General features: G+C 42.1%; 1 protein-coding gene across 1 annotated transcript in view; it reads left to right on the top strand.

Annotated features, from left to right (window-relative positions):
• Vopp1 (VOPP1 WW domain binding protein) overlaps window positions 1-13,551 on the top strand; it is a 96,989-nt gene that overhangs the window by 61,068 nt on the left and 22,370 nt on the right. Inside the window, exon 3 of the mRNA XM_026412219.2 lies at window positions 10,324-10,401. Within this exon, the coding sequence (XP_026268004.2) occupies window positions 10,324-10,401 (78 nt within the window). The remainder of the gene's footprint in view (window positions 1-10,323; window positions 10,402-13,551) is intronic.

Here is a 13,551-nt window from a genome sequence, read left to right as displayed (position 1 = left end):
GTTTATATTAGTTTGAGAAAGTGTCTTCTGTAATAAATATGTCTTCAAAGGAAGGACTGGCAGGGAAGCCTTATCTCCCCTCAAAGTTACCGACAGGCCTCATCAGAGCCACTGTTGTCCCCTCCTAGAGCTCAGAGGTGTTTGACTTTTCTGTGGGACATGTTGACCAAATGAAAATTAAAGGATCATCAAAATATGCCTGAATGTCTAAATAAACAAGCACACTTCTGCCTGTCAGTGAAACCACATCAAATTAGGAAGGAAGATTCTAATGTATGCATTGTCAGAGTTGAGAGAGAAAAAAAAAAGTGTCAGTTCATCCTTAGTCTGCAAAGCTTTCGACTAATAGATAAAAAGTCTAAAACTTTGTGTCTGCCAATGTCTTTTTAAAATGTACCCGTTAGCTGGGTGCAGTGGTGCACACATGTAATCCCAGCAGCTGGAGAGGCTGAGGCAGGAGGATGATGAGTTCAAAGCCAGCCCCAGCAAAAGCAAGGCACTAAGCAACTCAATGAGACCCTGCCTCTAAATAAAATACAAAAATAGATCTGGGGATGAGGTTCAGTAATCGAGTGCCCTTGAATTTAATCCTCCCATACCAAAAAATAAAATTAAATTAAATTAAAAAGTACACATTAAATATGCACAAATGCTATGGTATCATGGCATTTGCATATATTCAAGCTCTTAGTATACTAATTATATCTCAATAAAGCTTAAAAAATTGATCATAAAAGAGAAACAACATTCCCCATTCCAGACCCCACATATACCTGCTGGGTGCCCTGAGAAGAAGAATGGGCAAAAAGCCTCCAAATTTAGGTAATTGATTTTCAGCCCTGATTGTGTACTAGAATTGAGGAATGATTACCAATCAACAGGCACCAGTTTTATTTTATTTTATTTTATTTTTTTCACTGTGGAATTAGGATTGAACAAAGGCCTCACATATGCTGGGCAATTGCTGTATCACTAAGCAACATCCTCAGCCCTTTTTATGTTTTATTTTGAGTCAGAAGTTTACTGAGTTTCCCAAGTTGGCCTTGAACTTATGGTCATCCTCCCTCAGCCTCCCAAGTAACTGGGATGACAGGCATATGCCACTCAGCCAGCCTAGGCAGAGGTATTTTTTAAAGTTACCTGGTGATTCTAATGTGTCTTCTGGTAATAAATGTGTCTTCAATGCTGAGAACACCACTTGCCAGAGTGCTCATCACGGAGTAAGAACATCTGAAGCTGCTGAGGTCCCCCCTGACCTCCTTCTCCCTATCTGAGTTATGCCCACATATAAAGGGTTTTGCAGGGGTGGGATTCGCTGCTGCCTGGTTCAAATGGAGAGAACCTTCCCATGGTAGATTGGAGTCCTAAAAGAAACACTGGAGATGTACTGTACAAGTGATGCCCTAATAAGACTAGAAATAATTACATTTTTTGTGTAATGAAAAAGCTTGAAATAGGAAGTCAGAATTGATAGTGAGTGGTAGATTTTTGAGTAATAGACTCAGCATTAGGGAAGATTTGGGTGTGTGTACACCTGAAAGGAAAGTGCTTAAGCTAGTTAGTGGGAAAATGTCACAATGCTGACAAATAACCTTTCTGTCGGATGGAAAAGACAGGAATACCCAGGACACCAGTATGCTCAGGAAGCAAGCGGCACACCATGCTGACATTTCAGAAGTATATGTGTGAAAGATGGAATTCAAGCTCTTTGCTGTGGGAAGTCACAGGAGTGGTGGGGACCACTATAAAAGGGATGCTTTGTGATCATTTGGAACTAATTGGTGTTTGTCCCTCTAGTCTTACATCAAGTTGGTCTTTTTTTTTTTTTCCCACCCCAGTGGGACCAGGAGACTGGGACTTCTCTGACAGGGCATGGAGTTATTTGATATTGTCTTACTCAAATCTCAGCTGATAGATAGAAAATTCTAGTTTAAACAACTAGGCTAGTTAGGTGGGTTGGTAACAGCAAATGACAACAAGTAAAATCCCAACATGGCAGGAAGGTCTCTAATGTAATTCACCATCACTGACATTTTATCATTGATTTTGATACTGCGGGTTATCGATGATGAGTCCCACTTCCCCACACGTTGAGGCTTGAACATTAGAGAAGCATGCCGAGGCAAGCATATAGAGCAGGGTTTATTTAAAAGGGATAACATAGACTTCTCCCAGGAGGGAGAAGCGGGCCATAGCTGGTATCCTGATATCCCAAGAAATGAGGTGTTCTGCCCTTTTTATATGTCCTAGGCTTCCTTTGTTCTCCTGCCTTTCTCCCCTTATCTTTCTCCTTCCTACATATGTGACTAGGCCCTGTACTAGACCCAGGAATGCTTGCTGGGTTGGCCCAAAGGTGGGAAACTGGTGGGCTGAAGGAGGAAGGGCAGGATGGAGTAGCAATGAACACTTAAGAACCTTATAGCTCCCTGTAGGGAGGGGCAATTCCTGGGACTGGTTACCTTGGCAACAGGTTGGAGCTGGGGCAGGTTCTTGATAAGGATGGAGGAAGGGCTCAGAAGGAATTAACATATCAATCTCTCAGGGGACAATCTCCAACTTCCCAGACTTAGTCAAAATTGGCCTCCTTAAGCCGACCTGATTCTATTTACCTATTTATACTGACTGCCTTTCTAATTCTGGCTTCAATTTGAATGAAAATATGGAAGGCATACTATGGCAGTCATCAGGAAAAGAGGTGGTGTCCATTCTTCCTTCCCCGTCCCTCCGTCCCTCCGTCCCTCCTTCCCTCTCTCTTTTCCTTCCTTCCTTCCTAAATTGAGATATCATTCACATATCAGAGAGTTTATTTCCCCATTCATTTTATCAAGGTGAAACTGGTTTGCTCCATTTACAGAGAAGACATCTAGCTGTGGGCTAGGCCATGTTTGTGAACTCATCTTCCTCTTCTTGCCTCACCCTCCCTTGCCATCTACACTCCTGGTGTCTTCCTCTCTGATATTCCGTACAGCTAAGTGGACTCGCTCTGTTATGTGGCATCTTTCTTTCTTTGATTTTCTTACTACAGGTAACCTACTTTGACTTTAGGAAGCTCTCCTGTTTTATACCCCAGCTTTAGATCAGGGAAAGATTCTACTTCATTTTCAGGCCCAAGTCTCATCTCCATCTGACTAGACTCTGGAGTCTTCAGACATTGTGCTAAGGCATCTGCCACAGAATCACTGCTGAAGGAGGAACAGGCATTTGGAATTCCTGGCTCCCAACAAAACCTTAACTCTTATCCTTAAATGACAGAAATTGTAAGAAACAGTGAATGTTTGAGTAATAGAGTAGGATCCAAAAACTGTTGACAGGTGAAAATAATTGGTTACATTTAATGCATTAAAAAAATATGGACAAATGTAAGATACTAAAACTCACTGGATCAGTACAGGATGGGAGATAGAACTTATGGAGAAAATCTTGGATGTTTTAGTGATAGAAGGCTCATTACAATTCACCTATGTCATGGTTGCTTAAAAAAAAAAAAAAGGTTAATACTGTCTGAGGCTGCAGTAAGTGTGGAAATGGGAGCAAACTGGTATTCTTCCTAATGATGGGAAACCAACATTGTACCCAAACTTGACAGTTTCTTGGGGGAGAAAAGACTGAGGAACTCATGAGAGTCCCTTCAGACACTAAGAGGAATGGCTTTGTCTGTTGAGAATCAGACTAATTGTGGGCCAGTCTTGGATTCTGAACAAGAGGAAGGCCCATTGACACAAGGCCTTGGGGATTCTCTGTCTGGCAGTGGACAGTCTCTGTGTGGGTAAGTTGAAAGTTCCTTCACTGAATGTAGTTGGAATGGATTCCTTGTTCCAGGGATGGTGCAGAGTTCTTTAGGGTCTCATTATTTTTCCCAGGCTGAAGAGATTTTCCTAGTATGTTAGATGAGCTAAGGATCAACCTTTCTCCAAACTGTGGCTTTGCGTTTGGAATTTTCTACTGAAACGTCACAGAGCTCTGTGTTTCATTTTTTCCAGAACACTCAGTGTCTTACAGGTACTTAATTGATAAGCCTATGGTAAACCTCATTGTATTTCCTGATCCTAACTCAGGAAGCATGGAAACATCTGATGTAGGCCTAGTTCTGTGGGAAATTCAGATGTTAATAAGAATAATGTAGATGGTAGGCCCAGATAACAAACTAAAAAAAAAATCTTGATATTAGACAGGAAAAAGAAAGTATTGTCCTGGCAGGAACATAGCATTCTATTTAGACTTAATCCTGCAGACAGGGGAAAGGATTGGAGTCTTGCTGTTGTTTGTTTGTTTAAACTGGGTCTCAGTATTTTGCCCAGGCTGTCCTGGAACTGGGCTTAAATGAATCTCCTGCCTCATCCTCCTAAGAAACTGAGACTACAGGTACATGCCACCATCCTGGCTCAGGATTAGATAGTAAATGGAATGATGTTGAAAGGAATTCACTTGAAATTCTGAGTTTTTCCTTTTAGCCATACCCTCTTATTTAACACCAATAATATTAATGATTATAATCATAATTATTATTATAATTATTTACAACTCCCACACACTCTATCGCTAGATATGTACCTTAAATACTTACATTATAGTTGTTCCATCAGATGCAGAGAAAATTTTTTACTGATCAGTTTAAATATGACTAATTACTATTTAACATTGTCTTGTTCTGGACTACTATAGGAATACCAAAGGATAAATGGCTTAAACAACACTCATTTATTTCTCACCATTCTGGAGTTTGAAAGCCCACAATCCAGGTGCTGGCAGATTGGGGTCCTAGGTTGGAGATACTGTAATTTCATAAGGTAGAGAACAGAGAGATAAGGAAGCCCTTTTCTGCCTATTGTTATAAAGCACTCCACCCTCATGACCTAATCATCTCCCAAGGCTCTTCCTCTTTATACCATTCCATTGGGGATTAGTGTTTCAACAAGTGAATCTGGCAGAAGGTGAGGCTACAGAAACATTCAGTCCACAATGATATCGCATGAAAATGTTTACATGTCAACATTTGACTGTTATTAAAATAGAAATATTTTGTGACTTTATTAACATTGAAATTTCCTGACCTAATCTGTTTTTCTTTTCTTTTCTATGTTTGTTTTTCTTTTCTACTCTTGAGATACACATGACCTAGAGGCTAAGAATAAATGTGTCTGGTAGCCAGACACTCTTCACTCCTGGGCAGTACTAAGAATGACGTACTTATTTCTCAGGCTCCAAAATTTCCCAAAGGACCATCCAGTTATGTTTGCATCTAATCACTGCTGTGACATATTTCTCACTTGTAGCCCATATGCTTCCAGACATGTGCTTCCTTGTACATTGTGCATCTTAAGGATTGCCTAACATTTAGGAGAAAGGGGCTAGACACTTCTGATTTTATCTTTGTAATATACTGAGTTACAAATTAACACCTATTCACAGTGGACCTGACCCATTCTCTGACCTTATCCGAAATCTACATTTGGATCCTGGCATACAGTCAGGAGTACTTGGTTAACAGAAAGCAGTTCCAGAGACTGTTTCCACTGAAGTACGTACTCTTTCCACTCTTTTTAAGGATCATATGCATTTCAGAGTCCCAGACCTATAATTAGATGTGCTGAAGGGCGGATTTGGTTATGAGTGATGTTTGTTCTTTTCTATTGTGAGCCTGAGAATTTTTACATCTGGCACATAGTAGAACAAGAAGGAAAATCCCAGTCTGTTGTCTCCATCCTCATTTGTTCTGCATCCAGCTTAGTTTTGCAGAAGTCCATTGAAATTACAAGTGCCTTTTGGAGGCTTACAGCACTAGGAGCACTGGACTTGAAGTGTTGAATGATGGGCTTATTTAGTGTGCTAGACTGCCTGTAAATGTTTACTACTTTTAATTAAACTCAATGTTACAGTTAACGTTTTGTTTATAATTTCAGCTGGTTACAATGTCAGTAGGTGTGTGCTTTGGGCCCCAATTTACCAGCAGCTTCATTGGAAGAAAGCAGCCAAGGGAAAAGGGGTAAGAATGTCACCCCGTGAGTAATTGTGTGGTCCCTCGAGTGCCTGGCACTTGCCAACATCCACACTGGGAGCTGGGCCAGAACTACAGATGAGCCTCAAGGATGCTTATAGTAAACGGGTCTTCAGCTGAACAAGGGAGCATAAAGCATGCTCTGTGTTTTGAGAGAAGAGAGCAGATAATCAGTTGACAATATGTATTTGCTGCTGGTGTTTCAAAATTGGATCCTGAAAAGTGAGCTCAAGCACTTAGGTGTTGAATCTTGCCAACAAGGAGGAGTTTCAGTTAGGAACTCACAATCCGTTATACTTGTAGTGTAGAGTACTTTCAGGCTGAAGGGTGAGTATATGTGTGTGTGCGTATACATATGCATCCTAGAATCCAAGACGAGGGGCTCTAAATGTGTCTAAAAGCTTTGACAGTTTTTGGCCTGCTTCTTCTCATATGGGAAATAGGATGCTGCAGAGCTTAGGTCTCAAAGCAGCAAATGCTTCTATATAAGGGTAACCGTGAAAGTGAAGTATTTTAGCAAATTCAGCCCTGGAAAGATGATTTAGTTACTAAATTTAGTACTGTATACCTGCTGTCCTTTTTTATACCAGGTTATGGTTATCAGTATTGGATGTACTCCAAGCCCTGAAATTTTAAAGTTTCCTGAAATGCTAGCCAAGTCCATTCTTGGTATCTGGGGGCAGTGACCTGGATTGAGGGGTACAACATTCCCAGTGTCTTGTTTTCTAAACTTATTTAAAACACAGCACTAATAATATTTACCTTGCATATGAATCTCAGACATTTGTGATGCACTTAACCTGATGCCTGTTATATAAGAAGACTCATAACTTGGAATCGTTGTTTTTATTTATTCAGTTGCTGTCTAATAAATTACTAAAAGATTAGCAGATTGAAATAACATTCATAATTATTATCTCACAGATTCTGTAAGTCACAAACGTGGACACAGCATAGATGGATTCTCTGCTCAGGATCTCATAAGGTAGAAATCAAGGGTTGGCTCAGTTGTGTTCTCATCTGGCCCATGGAGTCCTCCTTCAAGTTACTTCACTTCCTTCAGTTTGTTGGCAGGGTTCAGTTCCTTATGGTTTCAGGACAGCTGGGATTATTCACAGCTACTAGAAATCACATTCAGTTCTAGCCACATGGCTCTCCTATAACATGGCAGCTACTCCTCAAACCAACAGGATAATTCTCCCATCTATACTGTATCAGGTATATATATATATATATATGCTTATTTACCATTCCATAATCATGGAAGGGGCCCAATGTGTGCACGGGATGGGAGATTTAAGGGGAGGGGATTATGCAGGGCATATACAATAAGGAGGGAGAATCTTGGGGCCATCTTTGAATTCTGCCTATCATGCTATCATATCATCGAGAACACTCACCCTGCAAACCCGTGATAGGGAACAGTCTCTTAGTTTACAGTGAAATATCTGAATACCACTGACCCTAACAGCAAGAAATCCTATATCTCCCTTGAATGTTCCCCCTCTTCCTCCACACATATATGCGCACGTGCACACACACACACACACACACACACACACAAATACACACACAGAGACAGACACATACCCTTTTTACCAAAGAGCAAGAAGATTTTGAGAAAAAAGAACACCAAGCAATTACAGGTTGCTGTTTGTATGGTTCTGGGCCCTTTGCCTAGTCCTAGTTCAGTACCCCCCACTCCACTGGGCATTTCATTCTCTCACATTCTGTGTTTAAACACCCTTCTCCATAGTGCATCTGCGGGGCCTATGGACCAATGACTGGAGGGTCCCCCTGCTCCCAAACACAGCCCCTTCTGCTAGCACAGGTCATCTTGAGACTAGATTTTAATGTGGTTTCTGCTCAGATGTCACCTTCTCAGAGTCATCCCTGAACACCCTATTTAAAATCATGTTACCCATCACCCTGATTCTCTCAACCTGCCCTGCTGGCACCTGCTTTATTTTTCACTGCAGTAGAATTTATTACCATCTAAAACAGGTCCTGCTTTTCTTGTTTATTGTTTGTCTCCCTCCTTTAGAAAGAAAGTTCCTTCACAGGCATTCCCATTTAGGTTTGATTTCTCCACCCCAGGACTCAGCAGGGAGCTGAGTGGCTGCTCATCTGATGCGCACTCCTTAGGGTTAGTTGATGCAAGTCACTGCCTTACGGGAGCATCTCATTGAAATCATGACAATTTGGGTACTAGGTAGAGAAGTACCTGGGAAAACTAGTTGTAAAAAAAATCCATATTGTTTGTGTTTTTTTTTTTTTTTGTGTGTGTGTGTGTATGTGTATGTATGTGTGTATGGAGGGTGTGGTAGTTGTTGAGGGTGCCTCTCAGCTTAGTTGATCCTTGAAGAATATAAGATTTAGCTTCAGTCCATGCTGTGTGTTTACAAAGAGGCAGAACAAAGCTAAAAATTCCTACCTATACTGCTTTGATTTTCGGCATACATGTGTTGAAATGTCACACAGCTTCTAGAAATTAACCCTATTTAATATGTACAATTAATACATGTTAAGAAAAAATACATAAAACCTGCTAATAAATACAAGAAATTTGAACTGTATTTAAAAAAAAGAAAGAAAAGAAAAAGCAGAACAAACATAACCTTAGAGAATTAGCTTTAGAGATCTGGTCTGCTGACTTCCAGGCCACTATCCTTCTTAACTAATATTTTCTACATTTTTTTTTTTTAACTTAAAACAAGCCTGTCTGTATTGCACATTCAGTGCCAAAAATCTTCATGGAATTGTATGTCTCTTCCAACTACTTTTTTAAAGAAAAAAAATTTTTTCACAATTAGGTTATCATTTTACATTATTGAGAAGTAATCAACCACCATTCCCACCTGGACACAGATTGCTCTAACAAAAGCTTCTCTTTGGCAGAAGCTTCTCACAAAGGGTTTGAACTTTCCTAACATTTTCCCTTTCAAAAAAAAAAAAAAAAAAAAAAAAAAAAAAAAAAACTAACAAAGGAAATGGGGAAGGGTAGAAATAGAAGGAACTGAATGACTCATCAGAGGCCTGCAGTGGGTCCCATTCTCAACCAGGGCCTTTCCCAGGTGGCTTTTCTGAGTGAGGACAGCTCCTGAACACATGCTCTCTCAGAGATTCCAAGGCCTCAGGTATGGTTAGGTATGTGGGGGAAGGAGGCAGCATGAATAATCCTAACCCTCATCAGCCCTTTATGTGTGGATCATGTCCTAGAAACTTAAATTATCACTCTGGTGTTATGGGCCAGGCTATATGGGTAATGACCAAACAGATTCCATTTTGCCCTGAGACTCCTTGTCATATAAGAAATGCTTCTCCCAGGGAAAGCCCCACCTCTGTACCCATCAACAGTTGTTTAGCATAGCATGTTTGACAACACAAAATGGCAATTCTTATACAATGTAAAGGTGTTCTCTCTTTGGTTCCTGATTTCTTGGACAATACACCCTGTCAGAGTTTTATTGTCCAGATGTTAGTAACCATTCTTTAACTTGTACACAACTAGGGATGTTTTAGCCCACTCTCTTTTCTATTATGATTTTGGATCTCATGACATTTTTTTGTGGTTTTGAATCATAGCAACAGCCATGTATGGTTTTGGACTATAAAAGGGGTACTCAAACCCTGGAAGGGGGTCAAAGGGTGTAGACTTACAACCTACCCCTTGGCCTGCCAGCTGGGGGATCCAAACTGCCTGGTGAATAAAGTTTCTGTCTCTTGCTTTAAGATTCACTTGGTGATTTATTGCAATCTCACCTTAACAAAGGGCCCCAACCATTCCACTCATTTTGCAAATGAAGAAACTGAGCCTCATGAGGTTAACTTGCTAGCAGTCCCACCACTAGGAAGTGGCAAGATCAGGACTAAGCCTTCTAACTTTTTGGCTCCATTATCTCTGCTTTAGGCATTAGTGAACTTAGTGGGGGTAGTTCCACCTTTTCCCCATGATCAGGATTGTAAACTGATCAGAGATCAGTGCATATTGCTAACAGTCTGTGGTGGAGCTTCCTTCTGGGTGAAAATGTGGCAGGTTTTGAGTCATGATGCCTTCCCAGAGGATCCCATTGTGAGTTGGCACATGAAATACATAATAAACACAGAACTTTGAATTACGTGGGCTGCAGCCACCAGACCAACAATAGGCAGCTCTGCTAGTTGTATGAAATGCAGTGGTGGCAGCAATGTCCTTTCACCCATCTGTTTTTTCCTTGTAATAATGCTTACATTGAAACCTGGCCAGGACCATGTGACTGATTTGGCTCTTCCTTCTGACCCAGAACGGTGACCAACCAGTCTGTGCTTTCTCTCTCTCTCTCTTGCAGATGCCGCTCCTATGAGGACTGCTGTGGCTCCAGGTGCTGTGTGCGGGCCCTCTCCATACAGAGGCTGTGGTATTTTTGGTAGGTCGTGATTCTTTCTTGTTCCCAAGTGCTGGTCTCTACCATTGCCCCCAATCCTCAAGAGCTCTGCCTACTGTCAGTATTGTTACTACCTCAGTTCTGTCACCTTCACCTTGGATTATGGCATTTGGGATGGCCTAGGCCAACGAAACCAGTACATAGGTTGGCTTCCTGAGAGTTGGTTATGCTCACAGAGTTTGCAGAAAGCTCATTCCACTTCCACAGGCTCCTGGCTGGGGAGGAAGAGTTATGCTTTTGGAGAGGGGGCTGGACAATAGCCTCTCCCTTCATCAGCTGAGGAATGAATGGAGCTTTTTTTGGGAAATGGAGCTAAGGCTGATTATCTTGAGGAATTAGAATCAGCAGATTGAGACTTGTGATAAAGTTTCTGCTGTCTGGAAGGAAATTCTCTCCATTCACCCTATGTCAGCTGAATCTTAGCTTTCAAGATAGGCAGCCTGCATCCTTATCCCTCCTCCACCTCGTTGGAGGGGAAGTTTGAAGAGCCATGTGAAGTCTATCAAATTGGACTTAGGAGGATGGGATGCTGAGCTTCTACTACAGAGAGAAGCCTCAATTTGGCTAACAATCCCCAGAGGATGCCCCTTTGGGGATTTCTGAGAATCCACTTGACACTATTGATAATAGGTATGTTAGTCAGCTCTTCATAGCTGTGACCAAAATACCTGACAAAAATTTATTTAGAGCTTATGGTTTCAGAGCTTCAGCCCATGGTTGGCTGACTTCATTGCTCTGGGTCTGAGATGAGGAAGAACATAATGGTGGAAGGGTGTGGGGGAGGAAAGCTGCTCAGCTCATGGCACCAGGAAGCGGGATGGGGGTGGGGCAGGAGCCAGGGACAAAATAGAATCCCCAAGGGCACATCCCCTATGACCTGCTTCCTCCAGCCATGCCCCACCTGCCTACAGTTACCACCCAGTAATCTATTGAAATTACAAATCCATCAAATGGATCAATCCACTGATTCAGTTATAACTCTCTTAATCTAATCTTTTCACCTCTCAACATTCCTGCATTACCTAAATTAGCTTTCCAGCAGCCACCTCCTATCCAAACCACAGTAGTTTTTGCTTACGATGATGTCAGATATGGCAGAGCACCATGGGGAGGAATTTCTTTAAAACCAAAAGAGCATTTCTTAGACCCACCCATTTCTCTGTTCCCATGTGATGGTGATATCCTCAGGTGAACTCCACTAAGGGTTAAGACTTCATGCTCTTCCTGACTTAAGCTCCTTTATGACTTTAAGATTCTGACCTTATTGACACTCTAAAGATTTTAAAACCTTACTGAGAACATTATAGCAGCCACTTGAATTTTTGTGAGGTTTTCTTTAACAATTCTTCCCAATGTGTGGTCAGATAAGCCAACAGGGAATGGGGGCTGCACTTGTCACATGAGCCTTTTCTTTAACAGCAACAGCTCCTTGATTGGACTTTAGACGTTTGGGAACTGAATCTCACCTGTACCCTTAGCACCTGGCCAGGCCTCCCTTAGGATCACCATAGGCAGCCTTGACTGAATGGCTGCACCCTACTTAATGAGGGAGTGTTGACGCCCTGCTTCCCCCACCTCACAGTTGCAAGTGTCTAAAACTATAGGGGAAGTTGGATTGTTTTAGCCCAAGACTTTACAAATGTAAACAACTTTATGTAAATTTCTAAGTGGAGAGGACTAGAACCAAAGTAGGAGTGGACAGGTGGGAAGTGGCATTTCAGAGAGTGACCTAGCTTGAGGACATGCTCTTACCCAGGATTATCTTTGTGGGACCTCATGGCAGATGGAGGCAGGACTGTCAACAGCATGAAATCCTGATCCCTGAAAGGATTTGGAAGTATTCAAGTTGTCTGAAGCACAAGATGAAAGATGATGAGTTTGTGGGAATGCTCTGGAAACAGACAAAACAAATGTCAAAGATTGTTATGTGATTAAAAAAGAAAAAACAAAAATGCGCGTCCACAAGAATTGCTAAGGCTTGGCAGCTTCCGTTGGTCTTCCTGGGAAATTTTACCTGAACTGGCAACCAGGTGCTCTAGAGCTGTTGGCTGGGGTCACTCACCTGTCAGAAGCAGGATCCCTTGACATGATGGCACATGGTTACTTACCAGGATCCCATACACACAGAAGCTATGTGAGTCCTGTTGAGGTCAGGCACTTGCAAGGTCAGATCAGAGTGCCAGCTGCCAGAAGGTTTCATCAAGTTGCTAGAACTGAGGTTCTGACATAAGGTTCAATTTGAGGTAGAGCCAGAGAACACCTTGCTATGTGAGTTTGAGGTGCCCCAGCTAAAATGCAAAGGATATTAAAGTATCCTTTCTGCCTCATGTCTTCCTTCTCTCAGTAAATATCAGATGCCTAATGCACACCACGTGTTCTGCTGTGTGTCCTGGGGGAGAGGCCCTTATGGCAATCAGGCTTCTGAAAAAGACAGATGACTAAGTAGATAAGTACAGGTAGATAATTTTAAGCCAGTGTTCTGCAAATAGCTCACAGATCCTCTGATGAAGGTTGAGAAAAGCTAGAAGACTTTTGAGTAGGTAGATCTTCAGAGAGGGTGTCCCCATCAAAGAGACAGCACAGTGCAGGGACAGGAGCATAAGAAGAGTACACACAGGAAGAGAGTGATGGGAGGCTTCCAGCAGGGGATAGACATTTGGTGAAGAGGATAAAGCTGACCAACTCTAAAATCTTGAATGATCTTTAGCCAAGTAGATGTGAAAGAAATTGTCAGGGTTAGGAATGGGTGGGCTGGTGACACCCTTAATTACAATTGGAAAGCACACAGGTCTACCACGCGGCCTGCGCAGTGGTTTCATTAATGAGGTTCTAGGCATAAAGTTAGTTAGACGAGATCGAAATAAAAACACAAGACTCAATTACCTTAATTCTATTGCTAGGTCCGAGACGGCTCCCCTCTCTGGTTCGCTCCTCTAGCCGCCCAGCAGGGCAGCAAGGATTACTCAGGGCTAGCAGGAGAGAGAGAGCGAGCACGCCGGGGAGTAGCCTTTTATTAGGGAACCAGAGATTCAGGGGAGAATTCCATCCAATGAAGGTTGAGGGGGGGCCGCACTCCAAGGTCAGGGTCAGCGATTGGGTCCCCGGGGTCAGTGGTCAGGCACACCCCCACAC

The sequence above is a fragment of the Urocitellus parryii genome, chromosome 3, assembly GCF_045843805.1.
Source record: "Urocitellus parryii isolate mUroPar1 chromosome 3, mUroPar1.hap1, whole genome shotgun sequence".
NCBI lineage: Eukaryota > Metazoa > Chordata > Mammalia > Rodentia > Sciuridae > Urocitellus > Urocitellus parryii.
This window is presented reverse-complemented; position numbering and strand designations above follow the sequence as displayed.